Raw genomic sequence first — 26,370 nt, 5'->3', positions numbered from 1 at the left:
ACATGTTTATTTTCAATCTCTAAATTGACAACCAGGTCCACAAAGTTCTCTTTAATAAATACAACAAATTAAAATACATTTTAACCAAAGGAGAAAAGAGGAGGAGCCAAGAAGGGTATGAAGAGTGAGGAGGAAGCAATAGGAAAAGGGAGGGTAGAACAAAGTAAGAGAGGCAAGTGAGATTCTATATGTAAATCCTTTTTAAAAAAAACCTAAAATTCCAAAATGACTCTTAGAATTTACTTGCTCAAATAAATTTAGTCCTTAGTTATCCACAATAATGCCTATATATATTAACACATGTACCCCCAAAATATGTATGTATATTATGTATCAAATAAATAAATAAATAAATGATGTGTAAGTACCTGGCATTTCTTAAGCTCTCTCTTCAGCTGGAGAACTGTACTGTGCTGTGGTCCTTCTTCCAGACTTGCAGTGCCTCTGATTCCTCGATATGAAGTGAGGACAGCCTTCCTGACCTCCTGGGTCATGTTAAACCACTCCTGCAATTTGTGTTGCTGCTTTTGGTTTAGTTTGACAGTATCTTTTAAGTCCACCAGAAAGGTAATGGCTTCTTCTATACAACATTGGTAACCCAGACATTCTCCTTGAAGCTGAGCTACTTGTTCCTCAAGACAATGAATCCTATTTGTATCAGGACTCCCCTCTCGATGGATCTGGTTAGTTTGGCTGACACTAGCCTGCTGGGTTTGCAAAGCTTCTCGAAGCAATTTAATCTCAAATTCCATTTCATCTATACGGTCTGACTTGGGGCTGAAGTTTACAGTGGGTTTATTTCTAATGTTCCGTGCTCTGTTGGCATATTTGAGAGAATTTAAGGACTCATCAAAATTTGAGGAGGATGGGCTGACACATGTAATCATGACAGTCTTGGCACTGCCTCCCAGGGAATCTTTCAGAAGCCGGGTAATTTTAGCATCCCTATATGGAATGTGTGAATTCTTCCTGCGTGGGTCCCCAAGAGCACTTATTACATTTCCTAAAGCCAGCAATCCACTATTGATTTGAATAGATTCTTTGAAGCGTTCACCAGTATGCCCTGTTTTGGTCACTCTTTCTGATCCTGCCAAATCCACAAAGTGGAACTTTGAGACAATATGCTGAGGGGAATACCATGATCTATCTTCAGCTGCCTCCATGTTTTTCTGAACTTGACAAATGCTGATTGTAAAAATTCCATGTGATCTGCTGGAGTGCTCATTCACTTGGGTGGTACTCGTATGTCTGGCTGCATTCCCCATCTCCAAAAGACCCATCACTTCATCTGCACTCTCCACATGGCATTCCTTGGCCCCAACAATCACTTAAAATAGCAATAACATGTTTTTAAGCCAAAACCTAGTATAGTTAACAGTTACCATTTGCTAAACTGGCCAAGATAGTCTCTTTTTAAAAAGTCAACAGCATTTTCAAATAACAATAGTAACATCAGCAACATTAGCAAATAATTTTAGATAATCTCCCAAAGAAACTATTTTAACAGACAGCACTCATTTTGATGACTAAATTCTAAAAACTATAATTTTTTTTAAACTATATAGTTTATTTAGAGTCATGAGTCACATTCAATTCCTTATAATGACCGACAAAAGAAAAACTCTTCATTCCAGTCTTTTGATTTGTAAAGCCTAATTGATTAATCTTTTTTTTTTTCTTGAGATGGAGTCTCAGCCTGTCGCCCAGGCTGGAGTGCAGTGGCGCGATCTCAGCTCACTGCAACCTGTACCTCAGGTTTAAGTAATTCTCCTGCCTCAGCCTCCTGAGTAGCTGGGATTACAGGAATGCACTACCACACCTGGCTAATTTTTGTTGTATTTTTTGTAGAGATGGGGTTTCACCATGTTGGCAAGGCTGGTCTTGAACTCCTGACCTCAGGTGATCTGCCTGCCTCCACCTCCCAAAGTGCTGGGATTACAGGTGTGAGCCACCGCATCTGGCTAGATTGATCTTTTATAAATTAATTAAATCTGTAACTCAAAAGAGGTAATCAGTAGACTAGAAAAATTAATTAGCATCAATTAAAAATCATTAGTTTTTTTTCAGTTTTGTTAATAATCAAGCCATCCTTAGCTTTTAGGATTTTTTGGTATTGTGAGGTCATAATCAATGATGAGTAAAAAAAATCAATACAAAAAAAGTTGGTTATTCATTTTAAAAACAGGTATGCTTTACATAATATCAGGGTGCAAGGTAAACAGATGAGATGGCAATTAAAAGAAAACACATTGAACGCCATAATTTACTGTACTCAAAAAAGAAAAACAGTTGTTATTTCAATGGCAGAATGAAGTAAAAATAAACTACATTTACTACTTGCATTATTTGTTTATATCCAAAAATATTTCAAAAAGAAATAGGTGGACTTAGGAATTAAATCAGAGAAGGAAAGCTCCTGGTTTCATGGTCAAATTATATTGCCATAATTCCTGTTTACTCAGATTCTGTCACATCACTATTTCTTTAAAAAGTAATCACTTCACTTTCATTATTTCCATCATGATACTTTTTTTTGAGATGGAGTTTCGCTCTTCTTACCCAGGCTGGAGTGCAATGGCACAATCTCAGCTCACCGCAACCTCCACCTCCTGGGTTCAAGCAATTCTCCTGCCTCAGCTTCCCGAGTAGCTGGGACTAGAGGCGCGCGCCACCATGCCCAGCTAATTTTTGTATTATTAGTAGAGATGAGGTTAAGAGATTGAGACCATCATGACACTTTTTAAACATCCCAGTCCATTTAAGTACCTGTAAATCACAGTAAAGCTTTCATTAAATTTTTCTAATGTTAGGCTATAAGTTAGCATTCTGGTTCTCAAACCCAGATACCAATCACCTGGCAGCTTTATAAAAAAGAAAGTGCCAATGCCCAGGCACCATCTCAGACCATTTAAATCAGAATCCCTGAGAAGTAGGACCCAGAAATCAGCATTTTTAAAAAGCTTCCCACGTATAATAATTGTGCAGCAGCCAGCATGGACATCCCTGCTTCACACAGAGATTCTAAAGAATTATGTCAAACAAATGCACTTTACTTGTGAGTGGGACATTATGTAAGATATACTGTAATTTAAGATAATTTGTAACATCCTTCCAAAATTTTTTCAGCATTATTATCAGATATGGAATATTTTGATCATCAAGTTTACCAAGAGTGATAGTGAAGCGTATACTTCTGTCTTGCTTGATATTTTACAAGAAGCATGTATTATTTTTTAACTCTCTGATAAAAAGATAAAATATTCAGTAATTGTATTCCATAAGATAAAGGAGCTCAAAACATCAGTCTGAACTCTATCCAGAAGAGATAAACTGTACTGAATTATCTAATAAGACCATAAACTACCATATATAGTTTCTTCCTCAAAAAACAAAAACAAAAATAATTTCTTCAACCATCCAGAAATGCCAGGACAGGGCTATAAAGAGGCAAGATTTGCTGCTTCCTGTAGACTGCTATTTGAATGACTAAAGCCATCTTATTTTCCTAACTGCTAGGAAATTCCCTTCTCTGGCAGGATCTCCAGGAAGGTTTTACTAAATATGTTTTTTAGAAAAAGACATCCAAGAATAGGCTGAGCATGGTGGCTCATGCCTATAATTCTAGCACTTTGGGAGGCCAAAGCAGGCAGATCACTTGAGCCCAAGAGTTCAAGATAGACCTGGGCAAACATGGTGAAACCTTGTCTCTACAAAAGATACAAAACTTAGCCAGCCATGGTGGCAGGCGCCTGTAGTCCCAGGTACTCGGGAAGGCTGAGGTAGGAGCATCATTTGAGCCTGCAAGGTTGAGGCTGCAGTGAGCCATGATCATGCCACTGAATTCCAGCCTGGGTGACAGAGGTGAGACCTTGTCTCAAAAAAAAAAAAAAGAAAAAAAGAATAGTCACTGCAATATTATTAATAATAGTTAAAACCTGGAAACAGGCCAGGCGCGGTGGCTCAAGCCTGTAATCCCAGCACTTTGGGAGGCCGAGGCGGGTGGATCACGAGGTCAAGAGATCGAGACCATCCTGGTCAACATGGTGAAACCCCGTCTCTACTAATACAAAAAACTAGCTGGGCATGGTGGCGCGTGCCTGTAATCCCAGCTACTCAGGAGGCTGAGGCAGGAGAATTGCCTGAACCCAGGAGGCGGAGGTTGCAGTGAGCCGAGATCGCGCCATTGCACTCCAGCATGGGTAACGAGCGAAACTCCGTCTCAAAAAAAAAAAAAAAAAAAAAAAAAAAAAAACCTGGAAACAGTCTAAATGTCCAACAATGGAATATTAAATAACTATAAACACATTCATAAGACAAATTACCACATAACCATGAAAAATATTTAATGACGTGAAATTTTTCACAATATAAATATTAAGTGAAATATAAAATACAAAACCGTGTGCAGGGTTGCAAGTATATATTTTTAAAAATTATATGTACATAGAAAAAGAAATCTGCAAGGAAACACACCAAAAAGAGAAGTTGGTAAGTTGGTATTTCTAGGCTCTGGGATTAAAAATGATCTTTAACTTTCTTCCTTATACTTTCCTGTTTTCAAAATACTCTATGATGAACATATTAGCTTATAAACTAGAAAAGCACAAATTGTTATTCTTTAAAATACTTGCAGTTTGACCCTCCCATTCTAACCTTCTCCCATTTCCAACAAATGGGTATTGGTTAATGAAATTAATAGGCTACTAATGTATAAAGTCAGAACTTGAGGAATACAACAAAAAACAAGGAAATGTCAATATGAAAAAAATATATACATAAACTCAACTTAAAAAAAAAAAAAGGAAGAAAGAAGCTGGGCACGGTGGCTCACGCCTGTAATCCCAGCACTTTGGGAGGTTGAGCCGGGTGCATCAAGAGGTCAGGAGTTTGAGACAAGCCTGACCAACATGATGAAACTCCATCTCTACTAAAAATACAAAAATTATCCAGGTGTGGTGGCACACATCTGTAATCTCAGCTACTTGGGAGGCCGAGACAGGAGAATCGCTTGAACCCGAGAGGCAGAGGTTGCAGTGAGCCAAGATGGTGCCACTATGCTCCAGCCTGGGTGACAGAGAGAGACTCTGTCTCAAAAAAAGAGAGAGAGAGAGAAAGAGAGAGAGAGATTAATAATCAATAAGGCTATTCAATTTAAAAGTAAAAACAAATTCATTTTGCTTCTATATCTGTTTAATTTAAAGATTCCTTGGAATATATCCAGGAACTGAATTAAAGCATGTCTGTTTGCTAATGAAGGCAACTGATTAAGCAGGCTACTTTACCTGTGTTTCCTTTTTCATCTTCTCGGATGTGAAGATCCTTCATGGATGTCTCTAATTCTAGAAGATCTCTTAGGTCTTCCTTGTATACTTCTATATAAGATACTTTTACATTAAAGTCAATGCTAGGATGTTCAGAGATGCTTTGAAATATTTCTTGAATAGCGCGAGGAATGATACCCTTTTGGCTCTCCACAACTGAAGCTGAAAATTTAGAAAAAGAAAGCACACCTGGAATTTAAAACATAAGAAAAGCAACGCCAAATTTACAGTTATTTTATTACATTTCTCTATAACTTTTTTTTTTTTGAGACAGAGTCTTGCTCTGTTGCCCAGGCTGGAGTGCAGTGGTGCAATCTTGGCTCACTGCAACCTTCGCCTACTGGGTTCAAGTGATTCTCCTGCCTCAGTCTCCTGAGTAGCTAGGATTACAGGTACCCACCACCAGGCTATTATAACTTTTTTTAAACCACAGCTACAAAATTCACAAGTTTTCACAGGTATCCCCTTACCAATAATTCATTCATGCATTCATTCAACAAATCTTTATTTAGTACCTACTGTGTACCAGGCACTATACTAGGACTCTGGAATCCACCAATAAACAAAACAGAGAGAAAAGAAATCCCTTCCCTGGTGAGATTCTGCTGAGGAAAGACAGAAAATAGCAAAAAAGAATAACTGGTAAGTTATTAAAAAGTGTTCATTGTACCTGGAGGAAAAAAAAAATAGGGCAGGGTAAAGGGACTAGAAGTGTGACTACCAGGCGGGAGGTGCTCACAACTTTAAACAGGAAGGTCATGGTGGGCATCATTTAGAAGGTGACATCTGAGCAAAGAGTTGAAAGAGGCCGGGCGCAGTGGCTCATACCTATAATCCCAGCACTTTGGGAGCCTGAGGCGGGTGGATCACTTGAGCCCAGTAGACCAGCCTGGGCAACATGGTGAAACCCAGTCTCTACTAAAAATAGAAAAGTTAGCTGGGCGTGGTAGACGATGCCTGTAATCTCAGCTATTTGGTTGACTAAGGCATGAGAATCACCTGAACCTGGGAGGTGGAGGTTGCAATGAGCTGAGATAGTGCCACTGCAGGCCAGCCCAGGCGACAAAGAGAAACTGTCTCAAAAAAAAAAAAAAAAAAATTTAATAAGAAAATATATTTGGAAAGTCCCAGGAATGAAACAGATGTAAGTGGCACAGGTGAATTTCAAAGTAGGTAGATGTGGTAGATGTCCATTTTAATATAAATGATAAAACTATATGGGGTGGCATTTTATTCCATACTGTGGTGGCTCACACCTGTAATCCCAGCACATTGGGAGGCCAAGTTGGGTGGATTGCTTGAGCTAAGAAGTTTGAGACCAGCCTGGGCAACATGGCAATACTCCTTCTCTACAGAAAAAAAAAGAAAATTAGCTGGGTATTGTGTTGCATGCCTAAGGTCCCAGCTACTTGGGAGGCTGAGAAGGGAGGATTGCTTGAGCCTAGGAGGCAGAGGTTGCAGTGAGCCAGGAGACAGAGCATGGGTGACAGAGCAAGACCCTTTCTCAAAAAATAAATAAATACTTTATCTTTCCCAATTCACTGTTCATTAAATACTAGATCCAGAGAGGTGGCCCTTGGCTCATAAAAAGTCCTTCTACACAAAGGGCTTCCCCTGCCCAAAGCCACTCCATTGCTAGGATATTCACTACTAGTGGGAGCCATGTTCTAAAAATGGTGCTTCTGTTTACAATAGCAAAAACCTGGAACCAAGCCAAATTCCCATCAATGATAGACTAGACAAGGAAAATGTGGCACATCTACACCATGGAATACTATGCAGCCATAAAAAATGATGAGTTCGTATCCTTTGTAGGGACATGGATGAGTCTGAAAATCATCATTCTCAGCAAACTGACACAAGAACAAAAAATCAAACGCCACATGTTCTCACTCACAGGTGGGTGCTGAACAATGAGAACGCATGGACACAGGGAAGGGAGCATCACACACTGGGGTCTGTTGCAGGGAGCTAGGGGAGGGACAACAGGGGTGGGGAGGTTGGGGAGGTATAACATGGGGAGAAATGCCAGATATAGGAGACAGGGGGATGGAGGCAGCAAACCACATTGCCATGTATGTACCTATGCAACAATCCTGCATGATCTGTACATGTACCCCAGAACCTAAAGTACAATTAAAAAAAAAATGTTGGTGCTTTTAGATGACATAAAATTCTAAAGCAGAAAATAGCTGTAAAAAGCAGGAAACTGACCCTAGGTAAGACCAACCTATTTCACAATCCTTTGCACTAAAATATCTTTCTCTTTAGATCATTTATTATGATCTGGGTGGAATCCCAATCACTGGAGTGCAATTCATTTATGTTAGTAAGAATGCTTTTTTTTTTCAATTAGAAGAGTTATCTTAAGAGATTGAGAATGCTTTTTAAAAAAAATTCTTGTATCGTATTTCTTCGCACATCAGCAAGTGTATCTGTTCTGAGATTTCTGGATGGGGTGAAAAGGTGCAAGGAGCTTGAGAGTAGAAAGGGATAAGAAGAAGAGACAGGAAAGCAAGCCAGAGTCGATGGTGACAAGAACGTGTACAGAAGACAGGTTCTGTTATACCCAGGTCTAGACGTCAGTTCAAGAATGAGGAAGGGAACATCTCTACACCTCTTCTACCCCAACACTATCTAAGTCCACAGCTTCTACAACCCAGAACGCAGACATTATGAATGAACACTTATTTCTGTTCCCCCTTGTTTCAAAAAGGAATTAAAGCAACTTTACAAAAAGGCATAGGAGGGACTCAAACAGATACTTCTATATCAGTGTTCACAGCAACATTATTTACAGGAGCTACAACGGAGGAAGCAAACCAAATGTCCATCAAAAGAATGGATAAATAAAACACAGTATATACATACAATGGAATGTTCTTCAGTCAGAAAAAGGAATGAAGTTCTGATGCTAAGTGAGAAAAGCTAGACAAAGAAGGAAAACTACTGTATGATTCCACTTCTTTTTTTTTTTTTTTTTTGAGACATGGTCTCACTCTGTCAGCCAGGCTGGAGTGCAGTAGCACAATCATGGCTCACTGCGGCCTTGGCCTCCTGGGCTCAGGCAATCCTCCCATCTCAGCCTCAGAAGTAGCTGGGACTACAGGGTTGCTCCACCACATCTAGCTAATTTTTTTTGTTTTTGTTTTTTTGTAGAGACAAACTCTCACTAGGTTGCCCAGGCTAGTCTCAAACTCCTGGCCTCAAGCAATCCTCCCACCTCAGTTTCCCAAAGTGCTAGGATGTATGATTCCAATTTTTTTTTTTTTTTGAGACAGAGTCTCGCTCAGTCACCCAGGCTGAAGTGCAATGGTGCAACCTTGGCTCACTGCAACCCCTGCCTCCCAGGTTCAAACGATTCTACTGCCGTAGCCTCCTGAGTAGCTGGCACTACAGGTGCCCATCACCACACTCTGCTAATTTTTGTATTTTTAGTAAAGACAGAGTTTCACCATGTTGGCCAGATGGTCTCGATCTCCTGACCTTGTGATCCACCCGCCTGGGCCTCCCAAAGTGCTGGGATTACAGGAATGAGCTACCGTGCCAGGCCCACTTTTATGTGTTTGGTTTGGTTTTGTTTTTTTGAGACAGTCTTGCTCTGTTGTCCAGGCTGGAGTGCAATGGCACGATCTCAGCTCACTGCAAGCTCTGCCTCCCAGGTTCAAGCAATTCTCCTGCTTCAGCCTCCAGTAGCTGGGATTACAGGTGCACACCACCACGCCTGATTAATTTTTTGGATTTTTAGTAGTGACTGAGTTCACCATGTTGCCCAGGCTGATTTCAAACTCCTGAGCTCACCACACCCGGCCTTCACCTCTATGAAATATCTAGAACAGGCAAATTCAAAGAGACAGAAAGTAAATTAGGGATTATCAGATAATGTGGGGAGAGATATTGTTTAACGGGTATATAGCTTCTCTGTTTGGGTGATGAAAATTTTGGAAATAGTCATTATTATTGCATTAACAATTAATAGATGCTACAGAACTCTAAACTTAAAAGTAGTTAAAATGGTAAGTTTGGTGATCTGTAAATTTATATGTACTTTATCACAATTGTAAAAACAGTAAAAATAAAGTGTATGAGATAAAATTTAAAATAAGTAGAGGGAAAAACTGAGACTTAAAAAGTTTCTGTAGACTAATTTTAAAAACAATGCCCATCATTTTTAGCATTGTTCCATGGAAAATATATTCCAAGCAACAAAGAGTTGACTTACAAATAAACCTTAAAAACAGCTTGCTTCCGGCTGGGCGTGGTGGCTCACGCCTGTAATCCCAGCACTTTGGGAGGCTGAGGCGGGTGGATCACGAGGTCAAGAGATCGAGACCATCCTGGTCAACATGGTGAAACCCCGTCTCTACTAAAAATACAAAAAATTAGCTGGGCATGGTGGCGCGTGCCTGTAATCCTAGCTACTCGGGAGGCTGAGGCAGGAGAATTGCCTGAACCCAGGAGGCGGAGGTTGTGGTGAGCTGAGATTGCTCCAGCCTGGGTAATGACAGCAAAACTCCATCTCAAAAAAAAAAAAAAAAAAAAAAAAAAACGGCTTGCTTCCAAGTTGAAGATTACCAAAGTTTAGGTTTTTGGCAACAATAATTCTGAAAATCTGAGTTTCCATCAACTTGTATGGCTGCCTTCCCCTAATTTAAGATGAGAGACTGCCATCTCATGTGGCAAGTAAAGCAAGTTGTGGGGTTTCTTCTAATACAGTACAAATGAAGATTCCCTTTTAAGAACTTATAGGAACTAGCCTGTGGGAAATATCTAAACCTTCCAAACTATAGTATAGATAAGCAATCTTGATTATCCAGAATAAATAATTGACCAGAAATAGTTCATTTATTTCCCACATCAACAAAAAAACTTAATTTCAAATATTTATAATAAAGCTCCAATATGTATTTTGATAACTTAAATATAAAATTGGCAATATTAGTCTTATATTCCTGAAATAAACCATTTCCAAGAGAAAACCTGCAAAGTTTTATACCTCAACAGCTATCATTTAGCTATTACATGGTGTTTAAAGAGTACACAAAAGTTTTTGGAAAAGGCTCTACTTTGTAAAGGTAAGTCCAGGTTCTCAAAGGCAGGAAAATGAATATTAGCTTAAATAAGCATCATATTTAAAAATAAACCCAAGCATGGTGGCTCATGCTTGTAATCCCAGCACTTTGGGAGACTGAGGCAGGGCAGATCACTTGATCTCAGGTATTCGAGACCAGCCTGGGCAACATTGCAAAACCCTGTCTCTGCAAAAAATACCAAAAAAAAAAAAAAATTAGCTGGGAGTGGTGATGTACTCCTGTAGACCCAGATACTCAGGAGGCTGAGGTGAAAGAATGTCTTGAGCCCAGAAGGTTGAGGCTGCAATGAGCTGTGATTGTGCCACTGTACTCCAGCCAGGGTGACAGAGCAAGACTCCGTCTCAAAACAAAATCAAAAACAAAAAACATAGTGAGACCCTGTCTCTACAAAAAAGTTTTTAAAATAAAGTGAAACACATTTTAAAATAAGAGAGTTTCATTCTGCCCTAGTGCCCAGCATGGTAACTTAGATACTGCATATGCTTAATAAATATTCACTGGGGGGAAAAAAACATCATTTGCATGGTCAACAATCAAAAAACATATAACTGACCCACAGCTAGTGTGCTATAGAGACATTCTGGGAAATAGAAAATGCTCACTAATACACCAAAAAAAAAATGCAACTTTTTTTTTTTTTTTTTTAAGACAGTCTTGCTCTGTCATTCAGGCTGGAGTGCAATGGCACAGTCTAGGCTCACTGTAGCCTCTGCCTCCCAAGTTCAAGCAATTCTCTGCCTCAGCCTCCTGAGTAGCTGGGATTATAGGTGTGAGCCACAACACCTGGCTAACTTTTGTATTTTTAGCAGAGACAGGTTTTGCCACGTTGGCCAGGCTGATCTTAGACTCTGGCCTCAAGCGATCTGCCTGCCTTGGCCTCCCAAACTGCTGGGATTACAGGCATGAGCCACCACTCCTGATCTGAAATGACATTTTACATTGTTAAATGCAAAAAGAAAGTTACAGAATCATAGGTATAATATCTCATTAAACAAACAAATAAAAACCCAAAAAAACTACATATGTGAGTAATATGAGTTATATGCATCAAATTTATTATTTCTTTGGGGTGAGAGGAGCTGTCACTTGTTTAATTTCTTATGCATCACTCACAATCCTTCTTATAATAAGCATTTCTTTTAATTAAAAAAAAAGGAGAAGGAAAACATCCAAAATGTTCTTAATGGTGGTCTATTTCTTCTGATAGAGAAAATTTTAAAGCAATTAAAAGCTGTTAGGACAATAGGTAACTTTAATAACTTTTTCCCTTACAAAATTAAAATAGTACTCATGGTTTCTTTTTTCTTCTTCTTCTTTTCTTTTTTAATCTAACGCCAATTAAACATCTCAGGAATCATGGTTTCTTAATTAAAAAAAAACAGTATAACTATTATTTAAGTCACCAGCTTCTGAATATCTTATAACTCCTATTGGTATAAAGTACCTATTGAGTTATTAGGATTATAAAACATTTACCAATCAAAAAAAAAACCCTACAATCCTCAAGAAAAGCTAAAATTTATACTAGAAAAAAACTGAATTCTTTTTATTGTGAGACCATGAAACAATCTAGCATCTGTGATCTCCTAATCCTGCAGAATATAGAGATTTTTCTTTTAGTTGGAGAGTACTGGCCTCTAAAGACTCCTCCATTTAATCTTTGGAATAAAGATTTCCTCAAACTACATGCTCTGAGCCACTTCCCTTCCATGCGTATAATGAGCGAAGTTTATTTTAAAAAATTTTTTACTTTATTTTGTTTTAGCTCATATCTGAGCAGCTAGAGAAAAAGGTTTCTGATAGCCACATGTTTTACATTTGTGAAATATGAAAACAGAAAAATATTGAGAGCCACTATATATACAGAGAATACTAACTAAAATTTTAGACAACGATGCATATGTGCACTATTCAAAAGTTTGTTTTTAGTAGAAAAATATCAATATCAATACAGTAAACAATCTTAGCAGAGGACTTGGCTGTCAAGTCCCCAACTCTATTACCAGACACTTAACTAAAATGATTTCCAAGTTTCCCTCTAGCTCTACAGAAGACCCTATAATTCCATCTTTTCCAAATTATAATTATAAGCAGGAGAAATTATATCCTAAAATATTCAGTTTTTAAAAATGAAATCTGGCTAGAATATGAAAAAAAGATACCTTACATAATAAATTTTTCCTACTGTCCCTAAGTCCTGATTGTGGGACTCAACATTTACAACTGGTTTGTAAAAGGATGCAAAATCTGATTATGTTAACAAACTCACTTACCTCTACTTTAAATTCTGTTCAAAACAACAAGGGCTGACCATTGAAAACTATCTTAAACTTCTTTCCTCAAGCAAATATAATCCTAAATTAGATCACTTAATGACACTTCAATATTTAAAAACAAATCTTTCAAAGATGATGATCTTATGATCACATTTGATTACGTTATTCATTCCTTCACTATTCAATCAATATGCTAAGCACATACCATGTGTCAGATATTGGTCATATTTTAGCTTCTTTCTAGTGTCACAAATAAAAGTCAAAGAGTATGAGAATCTTACCAACATGGCCTCCTCCAATAGTGTATGTCTTCCCAGATCCAGTTTGTCCATAGGCAAAAACAGTCGCATTATAGCCCTCAATGAGTGACAACACTAGGGGCTTTATACATGTATTATAAACTTCATCTTGAGTGGAATTTTCGCCAAAAACAAAATCAAAAGTGAAGACTCTATCTCTCTCAATGATAATTTGCTGGCTGTTAGGAATAACTCTCACACAAACTTGATGATTATGAAGAACTTCTTTGTAAAGCAGAGGTCTAATTCTCACAGCAACTTTTACTGGTATTTCTTCCATGGCACCTTAGATTTTACTGAACAGACTTTTTACTTAATGTTCAGCATCTAGTGTGAGAAACTTCCATCTTATGTAAGATCTGGATTCCTGTGTATCAAAAATAAAAAAGTAATTTTATTTACTGATTCCTTTTAGCCCAATAAACAAACCACCTTCTAAAAGAGTCCATTAGAACAGGCTTTTCTTCCAATATAAAACAGTCACAAAGAGTAAACCTATCTTGTAAGATACATCATTAATTTGTAGACAAAATAGTATGTCTTGGGTTTGCTTCAAAACAATCTAGAGGGTGGGGTCCATGAGCTGATAAATGATGAAGCTAAGTGATAAGTACATGGGATTCCATTGTGCCTTTATTTCTACAGTGATGTTTCCCAGTTCATTAATCTAAATACTGAATAATAACCAGGGAGTTAGAAAATTAAGCCAAGAAGATAACTAAGTAAGAAACTGTACACGTGGTTTTTTGTTTGTTTTTTGAGATGGAGCCTCGCTCTATCATCTAGGCTGGAGTGCAGTGGCTCCATCTCGGCTCTCTGCAACCTCCGCCTCCCAGGTTCAAGTGATTCTCCTGCCTCAGCCTCCCAAGTAGCTGGTTTTCCAAGCGCCTGCCACCATGCCTGGCTAATTTTTGTATTTTTAGAAGAGACAGGGTTTCACCATATTGGCCAGACTGGTCTCAAACTCCTGACCTCAGGTGACCCGCCTCCTCAGCCTCCCAAAGGGCTGGGATTATAGGTGTGAGACACCGTGCTCAGGCTGTACATGTACTAAAAACAAACAGTATTAGATTTTATAGCTAGGCATTGAAAAATAGCATTTCCTCTTTGCCACGATTATTAGAAATAAATCCATGAAAATAGTTTTAAGGATTTCAATAAATCAATATAAACTTAAAACTAAATTTATTCAAAAATAACCAAAACTAACAGAAAAACTGCTTTTTCTACTTCTAAATATTATGTTGTACTTATTTCTGAAGATCTCTGCTAGAATTAATACATTAAAAACTAAATTGTTGGCTATAGTTTCCGGGCTAAAAGTATATGTAAATAAATAACTGGTAACTACAATTAACACTCTTAAAAATAAATTAGTCTAGGTTCGGTGGCTCACACCTGTAATCCCAGCACTTTGGGAGAGAGAGGCGGGCAGACCACCTTAGGTCAGTAGTTCGAGACCAACCTGACCAACATGATGAAACCCTGGTCTCTACTAAAAATACAAAATTAACAGGGCACAGTGGTGCATGCCTGTAATCCCAGCTACTCAGGAGGCTGAGGCAGGAGAATCGCTTGAACTTGGGAGGCAGAGGTTGTGGAGAGCCAAGACTGCACCATTGCACTCCAGCCTGGGCAACAGGAGCTAAACTCCATCTCAAAAATAAATAAATAAAAATATTATTAGAAGAATGCACAAGATGTACAAAAATGAAAAAACATCTCATGTTTATGAATTGAAAGATAAAGACGTCAGCATTCCTCAAATTCATCTACAGACTCAATACAATACGTATCAAAACCTCAGCTCACTTCTGTGCGGAAATTGACAAGCAGATCCTAAAATCTCAAAAAACTCAAGAGACACAGAATAACCAAAACAATATTGAAAAATAACAAAGTAAGAGGACTAACACTTCCCTAATTTCAAAACCAAGTAATAGTAATCATGATAGTGTGGTACTGGCATTAAGGATAGACATATAGATCAACAGAATAGAATTGAGAATCCAGAAATAAACCCACACATTTATGGGCAACTGATTTTCAACAAGGGTGCCAACACAATTCAACTGAGGTATAAGAATAGTCTTTTCAACAAATGGCACTGGGACAACAGATAAAATAAGGAAGTTGGACCTCCTACTTCACATCATATACAAAAGTCAACCAAAAATGGACCATAGACCTAAATGTAAGAACTAAAATTATAAAACTCTTAAAATACAGGAGTAACTCTTCGTGACCTTGAATTTGGCAATAATTTCTCAGATATGACACCAAAAGCAATAAAATAAAGAATACCAATTTAAACATTACATATTGTATACATGTATTGAAATATCACACTGTACCCCATAAATATGTACAATGATTGTGTCAACCAAAAATAGTAATAAAAGTAAAAAATAAAGATGAAATATAGATTACAAAATAAATAAGACCCAGCCTGGGCAACATAGTGAGATGCCATGTCTACAAAGACATTTTTTTTTTTTTTGAGATGGAGTCTTGCTCTTGTTGCACAGGCTAGAGTGCAGTGACGCAATCTTGGCTCACTGCAACCTCTGCCTCCTGGGTTCAAGCGATTCTCCTGCCTCACCCTCCCAAGTAGCTGAGACTACAGGCATGCGCCACCACACCCAGCTAATTTTTGTATTTTTAGTAGAGATGGGTTTCTCCATATTGGTCAGGCTGGTCTCAAATTCCTGACCTCAGGTGATCCATCTGCCTCAACCTCCCAAAGTGCTGGGATTACAGGCGTGAGCCACCGTACCTGGCTGGAATTTTTTTAAAAATCAGTTCAGCACAGTAGTGCTCACCTGTGGTCCCAGCTACTTGGGAAGCTAAGGTGGGAGGTTGGCTTGAACTCAGCAGCTGGAGGTTATGGTGAGCTGTGATTCCGCCACTGCACTCCAACCTGGACAACAGAGCAAGAATTTGTCTCAAAAAGAAAGAAAGAAAAATTAAAAAACGAGGGCGGGAGGGAGGAAGGAAAGGAGAAAGGAAGGGAGGGAGGGAGGAAGGAAGGAAGACAGGAAAAGAGGAAGGGAGGGAGAGAGGGAGGATGGGAGGGAAGGAAGGAAGGAAGAAAGGAGGGAAGGAGGGAAGGAAAAGCTGGACATCAAAATTTAAAACTTTGTGCCTCAAAGGAAACCACCCAGAAAATGAAAAGACAACTCCCTGAATGGGAGAAAATATTTGCAAGACATATATTGTTCCTAACAAGAAACTTGCAACTAGAATACATAAATAACTATTACAACTCAAACATTTTTTTAAAAAAAATTTTAAAAATAGGCATAGGATCTGAAAAGGCAGTTCTTCAAAGAAAATATACAAATTAACAATGAGCACATGAAAAGATGCCCAACATCAGAAAAATGCAATCAAAACCACAATGAGAGGCCAGGCACAGTGGCTCACACCTGTAATCCCAGCACTCTGGGAAACTGAAGTGGGAGGATCACCTGAGGTCAGGAGCTCAAGACCAGCCTGGACAACATGGTGAAACCCTGTCTCTACTAAAAATACAAAAATTAGCTGGGTCTGGTGGAGGGTGCCTATAATCCCAGCTACTTGGGAAGTTGAAGCAGGAGAATCACTTGAACCCTGGAGGCAGAGGTTGCAGTGAGGTGAGATCAAATCACCACACTCCAGCCCGGGTGACACACCAAGACTCTGTCTCAAACAAACAAACAAAAAACAACCACAATGAGATACCAATACACATCCACTAGCACTGCTATAATAAAAAAGACAGATCGTAAGTGTTGGCAGGGTGTAAAGAAATTAGAACCCTCATACACTATCGGTGGGAAGGTAAATGGTACAGTCACTTTGGAAAACAGATTGACATTTCTGCAAAAAGTTAAACATACAGTTATCACTTGACCCAGCAATTCCACTCCATCACTTAATCCAGCAATTCCACTCTCAAGAGAAATGAAAACATTGTGTCTGTATAAAAACTTTTGTATAAATGTTCAGTCTTAGAAGGATAAAGCTTATACTAAATGCAACAAGTAATCTATGATAATGTTTAAGTGCAGATGATGAAAAGTAATCAGTTTGAGGTGAGACTAGGTTCTTTAAAGAAGCTGCTGAATCTTGAAGATTACCAGTAAGTAATAGAGACTACTGGACTGAAATGACATTTTATTAATAACCATAACAGTAAATTGATAACATTAATATTCACTAGCCTTAAAAAATAAACAAACAAACTCTGGCCCAGCATGGTGGTTCACACCTGTAATCCCAGCACTTTGGGAGGCCATGGTAGGTGGATCACTTGAGCTCAGGAGTTTGAGACCAGTCTGGGCAACATGGAGAAACACCATCTCTACAAAAAATCCAAAAATTAGGTGGATGTGGTGGCACGTGCCTGTAGTCCCAGCTACTTGGGAAACTGAAGTGAGGATCCCTTGATCCTGAAAGGGTCGAGACTCTTGTCAAAGACAAAGCAAAATAAAACAAAACACTGCAACAGTACTCAGTATTTCTAATTCTGTGAGTGGATGGCATGAAGAGGATCACAACAAAAAACATTTACACCACTCTTCTAAAAGCCCACTGAGAGTAAAAAAAAAATCAGGTCCCTTGGGCTGCAAAATCCCAAAACAGAGTCAACAAATATCTTTAATCACTAAAACAAAGAGATACACCTAACCTTAGTAGTTTTTAAATCATTCTAATGAATTTTATACTGGAAAAAAAAATGCTCACGTGTTTGATAAATCCTTTTTTGGATCTTAAAGAACTCTACGATTATTTGGTACTGGAAACTTTTCCAACTGCAGGAACGCTGAGTTAATTCTTCCAATGTCTCTGAACACCAACATTTGAAGTTACTTCAAATTAATCAAAAACATTAGTTTATGAGAGATCCAAGATGGCCGATGACTAGTAGCTCAGGATTGTAGCTCCCAGTGAAAGCGCACAGAACAAGAGGGCGCCACACTTTCAGACGAATATTTGTTGCTCATGGACCAGGAGATTCCCAGCGGAGGAGCCCCACGGGTTGCCAGCGTGACTCTTGTGGCCAGCAAGGCGGTCTTGTCGGCGCCCTGGCGCAGTGGTTCTTGATGCAGAGTAAATGGGACTGGGTCCCCTTTTGCTCGACGTTTGGAGCTCCGGGAAGGCAGAGTCGCCTATTCAGTTGATTGAAAAAGGGACTCAAGAAGGAAGCCAGACCAGAGATTCCCAGGCAGAAAAGCACCATCAATCTTAATGCCACTGTTTTAGCCGGCACAGTGGGTTGCTCAGATTCCGGCGGTGGGAATCAACAAGTTGGACATCCACTCAGAGACCTAATTTGAAAGTCGGTAATTACAAAGATGACAGGTGGATAAATTCATAATGATGGGAAGAAACCAGAGTAAAAAGGCTGAGAATACCCAAAATCAGAATGCCTCTCCCTCTACAGGGGATCACAGTTCCTCATCAACAAGGGATCAAGGCCTGATGGAGAATGAGTGCGTTCCAATAACAGAAGGCTTCAGAAAGTGGATAATAAGAAACTTCTGTGAATTAAAAGAACATGTCCTAGCCCAATGTAAAGAAACTAAGAACCTTGAAAAAAGGTTTGACAAAATTCTAACGAGAATAGACAATTTAGAGAGGAATATAAGTGAATTAATGGAACTGAAGAATACAATATGAGAACTCCACAAAGTATGCACAGGTTTCAACAGTCGAATCGATCAAGCAGAAGAAAGGATTTAGAGGTTGAAGACCAACTTAATGAAATGAAATGAGAAGACAAGATCAGAGAAGAAAGAGTAAAATGGAATGAGCAAAGTTTCCAAGAAATATGGGACTATGTGAAAAGGCCTAATTTACGTTTGATAGGTGTACCTGAATGTCATGAAGAGAATGAATCCAAGCTGGAAAATATTCTTCAGGATATTATTCAGGAAAACTTTCCTAACCTAGTAAGGCAGGACAATACTCAACTCCAGGTAATACAGAGAACACCACAAAGATATTCCTCAAGTAGAGCAACCCCAAGACACATAATCGTTAGATTCACCAGGGTTGAAATAAAGGAGAAAATTCTAAGGGCAGCTAGAGAGAAAGGTCAGGTTACCCATAAAGGGAAGCCTATCAGACTCACAGCAGATCTCTCAGCAGAAACCCTACAAACTAGAAGAGAGTGGGGGGTCAATATTCGATATCCTCAAAGAAAAGAATTTTCAACCCAGAATCTCATATCCAGCCAAACTAAGCTTCATAAATGAAGGAAAAATAAAATTTTTCGTGAACAAGCAAGCACTCAGAGATTTCATCACCACCAGGCCTGCTTTACAAGAGCTTCTGAAAGAAGCACTATACAAAGAAAGGAACAACCAGTATCAGTCATCCCAAAAACTTACCAAAAGGTAAAGAGTATCTCCATAATGAAGAATCTATATCAACTAATGGGCAAAATAGCCAGCTAGCATTAAATGACAATATTAAACTCACAAATATCAAGATTAATCCTAAATTTAAATGGATTAAATGCCCCAATCAAAGACACAGATAGGCAAAATGAATAAAAAATCAAAACCCATCAGTACACTGTATCCAGACCATCTCATAAGCAAGGACACACAAAGACTCAAAATAAAGGGTTGGTGGAAGACTTACCAATCAAATGGAGAGAAAAAAAAACAAAACAGGAGTTGTAACCTTCGTCTCTGACAAAATAGACTTTAACAGTAACAAAGACTAAAAGAAACAAAGGACATTACATAGTGGTAAAAGGATCAATGCAACAACAGGAGCCAATGATCATAAATATATATGCACCCAATATAGGAACACCCAGATACATAAGATAAGTTCTTAATGACTTATAAAGAGACTTGGACTCCCGCACAATAATAGAGGGAGACTTTGACACCACACTGTTAATATTCAACGGATCAACGAGATAGAAAATTAACAGGGACATCTATGATTTGAACTCAGACCTGGAACAAGTAAACTCAGTGAATATTTATAGAATTCTTTACCCCAAGTCTACAGAACATACATTTTTCTCAGTATCACATTACACCTATTTTGAAAGTGACCACATAATTGGAAGTAAATCACTCTTCAGCATTTGCATAGCATTTCACAGACTTAATGAAATATTGGTTGGCTGTTTGTTTTTTTCTTCTCTTATTCCTTCCTGTTTCCGCTGTTAAGCACAATTATCAGCAAAAAAGGGGTTTTTAACACCTATTTTTAGATTGCATTCCAGCCTGGGCAATAGAGCAAGACTCCTGTTCTCTCTCTCTCTTTCTCTTTCTTTCAAAAAAAAAAATATATTAGTTTATTTCTTTGTATGCCATCAAATTAAAGCAAAACTCATGGACTATGTTAAGCCAAACCTAACTGCTTCTAATGAATTTGCTAATAAAAAAAGCCAATTTTCATTTCTTGGGTTTTTGTTTTGTTTTTGAGATAAGATCTGGCTCTGTCACCCAGGCTGGAGTGCAGTGGCACCATCTTGGCTCATTGCAATCTTCGCCTCCTGGTTCAAGCAATTCTCCTGCCTCAACCTCCAAAGTAGCTGGGATTACAGGTGCAGGCCACCACACCCAGCTAATTCCTGTATTTTTCGTAGAAACGGGGTTTCACCATGTTGCCCAGGCTGGTCTTGAACTCCTGGGCTAAATAGATCCGCTGGCCTCGGCCTCCCAAGGTACTGGGATCCCAAGGCACTGGGATTACAGACGTCAGCCGCCATGCCTAGACTCTTTTCTTGGGGTTTTTTAATGGTAATATCTATAAATAATTTGGCTATAAAGGCAATTGAAACTCATTCTAAGCATTGAAAAAAATAATGGGGCTGGGCACGGTGGCTCATGCCTGTAATCCCAGCACTTTGGGAGGCCAAGCCAGGCGCATCACTTCAGCCCACAAGTTCGAGACCAGCCTGAGCAACATGGTGAAACCCTGTCTCTACTAAAAATATAAGAATTAGCCAGGCTGTGGTGACACACCTGTCGTCCCAGCTACTTGGGAGGCTGAGGTGGGAGGATTGGTTGAGCCCAGCAAGTTGAGGCTGCAGTGTGAAACTGCACTCCAGCCTGAGTGACAGAGCAAGACCCTGTCTCAACAAAACAAGCAAACAAATAATAATAATGGTCCACAATCATAGGGCTTGTAAACCAAAAATGTACAAGAATAAAATTTTACACAATCCATTTCACTCATACTTCTTCAGATTCTGATCAACTATAGTCATCAGAAACATGTGTATTATGTCACCAATAAATGCCAAAAAAGGCAAAATCTGATTGGCTGGTCGTATTTAAGCATACTCAATGGGTTTTTGAAATCTGAGCAAAGGCAAGAGAAATAGTTAATCCCTCATGTCATGTCACTGGTCAGGAATGAGTATCTCCAAAAACCGTTGCCATTCCGTACCTTTGATTTCCCAGAAAGCAGTGGTTGTCTTAAATGCATGGTCTGTTAATTCTTTTCATAAGAAACTTCCCAGTAGATGGATAGCAAATCACATAAGGATCTCAGAAAAGGCTCCAAATGCTTAAAGGAGAGAAAGGAGGCCGGGCGCGGTAGCTCACGCCTATAATCCCAGCACTTTGGGAGGCAAAGGTGGGCGGATCACCTGAGGTACGGAGTTTGAGACCAGCCTGATCAACATGGTGGAACCCCGTCTCTACCAAAAATACTAATATTAGCAGGGCGTAGTGGTGGACGACCGTAGTCCCAGCTACTCGGGAGGCTGAGGCAGGAGAATCACTTGAATCCAGGAGGCGAAGGCTGCAGTGAGCTGAGATCACGCCATTACCCTACAGCCTGGGGGACAGAGTGAGACTCCGACTCAAAAAAAAAAAAAAGACAATGGAGTAAAGAAGGGCAAACAACAAGGATTTTCAAAACTGGAGTGGGCAGCGTTATTCAAAAGCGGTTTCAAAGAAAGAATCTGGACGCTTTTCTCTTTCTCTATAGTCACCTGCCTCCGAGAGAGTGGGCTCTCGGGCTCGAATGGGCCAAAGTTTCAACTTCTACGGTGGGAAAAACAGGCCTGCGACAAAACAAAGCGCTCGATGGTGGTGACCCTCGAGTCGTGCCTCATGCCCCACAGCGACGCAAGACGAACACGGGGTACGCTCCGAGGAGCTGGAACCAGCGTTCGGGTGGATCCCAGTTCCCCGGGCCCCGCTCCTCAGTGTGGACCCAACTTCCTCCGGAACGGGCGCTCTGTCTCCAATCGCTCGCCGGGCTCCCAGCCCCGACCCCAGACCCCTCGGACGCACCCCTCGGTCTCGCTGGCGCCCCAACCACCCACCCTCCGGCTCCCAACCCGCGGCGGCCCTACTCTTCCCAACGGCGGCCTAGGGACGCGGGCGCCGCGGGCTGGAGGGCGGGTACCGGGACGCCGAGGGAGGGAGGGCGACCCACTTCCCCGCACCGCCCGGCCAGACCTGCCGTGCACTGACCAGCTCGGGACTGCCGAGTCCCAGGCGAGCGCAGGACTGACTGACTCCTCAGTTTCGCTCTGCTCCGCCGCGCCGCGCCGCCGCCTCCGCCGCCTCCGCCGCCCGCGTCTTTTGTTGTTGCGGGTTCTCCTAGCAACCGGCGAAGCACTCCGCCCGCCCCGTCCTATCCCGGACGTCGCGTCCTGGACCCGCCCCCGGTCCTGGCCACTCCCCCAAGCCAGCCGCGCGAGTCTTTCTCCTGCCGGAGGTCCTCAAAGAACCCGCCCCCGGGCTTCCCTGCAAACCCGAGTTGTGTGCCACCCACGCGCTGGAACCGGTCTCTGAGGGCTGAGCGTAAGCATCTTTCCACGGGTTGGTGAAATGAATCAGAACGATTCCACACTGCGTTTCAATATCTTAGCTACCAATGCAGTTTATTTTTATTAAGTAAAACTAGCATAGCATAACATAAACTATTTTAAAGCTCACAATTCAGTGGCGTTTAATTTATTCACAATATTATGCAACCACCTCTGTGTATATAGTTCAAAAACGTTTTCATCACCCCAAAAGAAAATCCCCAAACTAGTCCCGTTCCCCTCTCCCCACAACCCCAGCCAGCCACTAATCTATGACTCTATGATAGATTTACCTATTCTGGGCATTTCATATTGATGGAATCATACAGTCATGTACTGTATGATTTTTTGTGTCTAGCTTCTTTTGCTTAATGTTTTCAAGCTGCAGTCACGTTGTAACATCTATCAGGACTTTTTTAGGGCTGAATAATATTCCATAGTATAGATAGGGACATACCACATTTTGTTTATCCATTTATCGGCTGTGGATATTTGGGCTTTTTCCATGTTGCTATGGACATTCACGTGCAATATTTGGATGTCTGTTTTCAGTTCTTTTAAGTATAGCCCTAGGAGTGGAATTGCTGGGTCATATGGTAATATTTAACTTTTCCAATTTAGTTTTAAATGCTTTAGTACCACTTGTTTATAGTAACACAATCTAAGCATCTTCAAAATGCCTTCCTTCTCTCATGAAATATAGGAATGAAGGTGGGGAAAAAAGCTGAATATTTTATTTATGGTTTTTATTTTTTTCTTTTAACTGAATTATTTAAAAATTTAAAAATTCAGGCTGGGCTCAGTGGCTCATACCTGTAATCTCAGCACTTTGGGAGGCTGAACTGGGAGGATCACTTGAGCCCAGGAGTTTGGCTCAGCCTGGGCAACATAATGAGACCCTCACCCCTACAAAAAATCAAAACTTAGCCTGCCAGGTTCTCACTGCCTGCCAGGTTCAAGCAATTCTCTTGCCTCAGCCTCCTAAGTAGCTGGGATTATAGGCAGGTGCCACCACACCCAGCTAATTTTTATATTTTTAGTAGAGACGGAGTTTCACCATGTTGGTCAGGCTGATCTTGAACTCCCGACCCTGTGATCCACCCACCTTGGCCTCCCAAGGTGCTAGGATTACAGGTGTGAGCCACCACACCCAGCCAGTGGTGGCATTTATGTCCATGCTGTAAGGTGTGCAATTCAAACCCCTTCCTCTCTCTCCCCTGCAAAATCTTCAATAATGTCTGCATTGCTAACGGGCACATTTGTCCTGTCTGGTGCTGGAAAAAAACATAGGTTGACCATGTGGACCCAGAAGGCAGAAGATTAGAAGAAAGCCAAAAGTGTAGTGGCTCATTTCTGCAATCCCAGCACTTTGGGAGGCTGAGGCAGCAGGATCACTTGAGGACAGGAGTTCAAGATCAGCCTGAGCAACACAGTGAGAACCCCTTCTCTTAAAAAAAAATTAGTTGGGCATGATGCCATGCACCTGTAGTGCTAGCTACCTGGGAGGCTAAGGCAGGAAAATTGCTTGAGCCCAAGAGTTGGAGGCTGCTATGAGCTATGATTGAGCCACTGCACTCCAGCCTGAGTGACAGAGCAAGACCCTGTCTGTAAAATAAAATAAATTTTTAAAACTAAAATAAAAAATCTTAAGATGTAAAAATGTTCAACAAAATTCACTAAAATGATAACCACCATCATCTCTGGATGGTAGAGTTAAATGTTATGATTTTTTTTAGAGACAGGGTTTTACTCTGTTGCCTAGGCTGGAGTGCAGTGGTCTAATCACAGGTCATTGCAACCTCAAACTCTTGGGTTCAAATGATCCTCCCACCTCAGCCTCCAGAGTAGCTAGGATACTGGTGCACGCCACCATGCCTGGCTAATATTTTGTGTTGTGTTGTGTTGTGTTTTGTTTTGTTTTGTTTTGTTGAGACGAAGTTTCACTCTTGTCACCCAGGCTGGAATGCAATAGCACGATCTCAGCTCACTGCAACCTCCGCCTCCTGAGTTCAAGTGATTCTCCTGCCTCAGCCTCTCGTGTAGCTGGGATTACAGGCACCTGCCACCATGCCCAGCTAATTTTTGTATTTTTAGTAGAGACGGGGTTTTGCCATGTTGGCCAGGCTGGTCTCAAACTCCTGACCTTAGGTGATCTGCCCGCCTTGGGCCTCCCAAAGTACTAGGATTACAGGCATGAGCCACTGCGCCTGGCCTGTTCAATTTTTTGTAAAGTTAGGGTCACCCTATGTTGCCTAGGCTGGTATTGAACTCCTGGTCTCAAGCCATCCTTCCCACCTTGGCCTCCAAAAGTGCTGAGATTAGAGGTGTGATCCACTGTGCCCAATCTATTATTTATCTTTATGTCCGTATTGTTGAGCACAGTCAATGTCTAATATATAATAGATAATAAGCACATTCCAGAGAGTTAATAAATGTTTATGGAAATAAAAAAAATTTAAAAACAGAAAAGTAACTTGCTCAAGCCTACATGGTTAAGTGGCAGAGGCAAGACTGAAGCCTCCATCTGTCAGATAACAAAGTCAACACACCTTACCAGAGGTTGAGCTGAGCAGAGCTGCAGTTTTCTATATAATGCATCTGAAGTTTTGTTGTTTGTTTGTTTGGCTCAAATCAGGATCCAAACATGGTCCATATATGGCATTTGATTGATATGTACCCTAATTCTCTTTTTTTTTTCAGACAGAGTCTCGTTCAGTTGCCCAGGCTGGAGTGCAATGGCCCAATCTCGGTTCATTGTAACCTCCATCTCCCCTCCCAGGTTTAAGCAATTCTCCTGCCTCAGCCTCCAGAGTAGCTGGTATTATAGGCATGTGCCACCACGCCTAGCTAATTTTTTGTATCTTTAGTAGAGATGGGTGTTACCATGTTGGCCAGGCTGATCTCAAACCTCTGACCCCCTAAAGCACTGGGATTACAGGCATGAGACACCGCGCCCGTAACACCTTCTCTTTTAATCAGTATAATTACCCTCACCTTTAAAAAAATTGTGGTAAATGTACATAACATAAAATTGACTATCTTTTTTTTTTTTGAGATGGAATTTCACTCTTGTTGCCCAGGCTGGAGTGCAAAGGTGCGATCTCAGCTCACCTCAACCTTTGCCTCCTGGGTTCAAGTAATTCTCCTGCCTCAGCCTCCCAAGTAGCTGGGATTACAGGCATGTGCCATCGCACCTGGCTAATTTTTGTATTATTATTAGAGACAAGGTTTCTCTATATTGGTCAGGCTGGTCTCAAACTCCCGACCTCAGGTGATTCGCCCACCACGGCCTCCCCCAAGTGCTGGGATTATAGGCATGAGCCACCATACCCGGCCAAAATGGACTATCTTAACACTGCTGAGCTGTATGTACTCTTTTAAATGGTTAAGTATCGGCTTGGCATGGTGGCTCATGCCTGTAATCACAGCACTTTGGGAGGCCAAGGCGGGCAGATCACCTGAGGTAAGGAGTTTGAGACTACCTGGCTAACATGGCAAAAACCCATCTCTACTAAAGATACAAAAAATTAAGGCCGGGCGCGGTGGCTCAAGCCTGTAATCCCAGCACTTTGGGAGGCCGAGGCGGGTGGATCACGAGGT

At 40.6% G+C, this 26,370-nt stretch overlaps 1 protein-coding gene across 3 annotated transcripts in view; it reads right to left on the bottom strand.

Annotated features, from left to right (window-relative positions):
• KIF27 (kinesin family member 27) overlaps positions 1–22,484 on the bottom strand; it is an 88,487-nt gene extending 66,003 nt beyond the window's left edge. For 2 of the 3 annotated variants that reach the window (XM_012472134.2, XM_064361617.1), the window contains exons 1-4: positions 22,433–22,484; positions 12,972–13,356; positions 5,283–5,483; positions 369–1,327 (exon numbers count right to left, since the gene is read on the bottom strand). In XM_012472134.2, coding sequence (XP_012327557.2) covers positions 369–1,327; positions 5,283–5,483; positions 12,972–13,269 — 1,458 coding nt within the window. In that variant the 5' untranslated portion in view covers positions 13,270–13,356; positions 22,433–22,484. Of the gene's footprint in view, positions 1–368; positions 1,328–5,282; positions 5,484–12,971; positions 13,357–17,717; positions 17,738–22,432 lie in introns of those variants that run through there. The other variant, XM_064361616.1, reaches the window with a different exon arrangement.
• Positions 22,485–26,370: the final 3,886 nt, after the last annotated feature.

Source organism: Aotus nancymaae, unplaced genomic scaffold (genome assembly GCF_030222135.1).
Source record: "Aotus nancymaae isolate 86718 unplaced genomic scaffold, 86718_ANA_hifiasm-v0.15.2.pri h1tg000041l, whole genome shotgun sequence".
In the NCBI taxonomy this organism is placed as follows: domain Eukaryota; kingdom Metazoa; phylum Chordata; class Mammalia; order Primates; family Aotidae; genus Aotus; species Aotus nancymaae.
The sequence above is the reverse complement of the archived record's forward strand: the minus strand, read 5'-3'. Positions and strand labels throughout refer to the sequence as shown.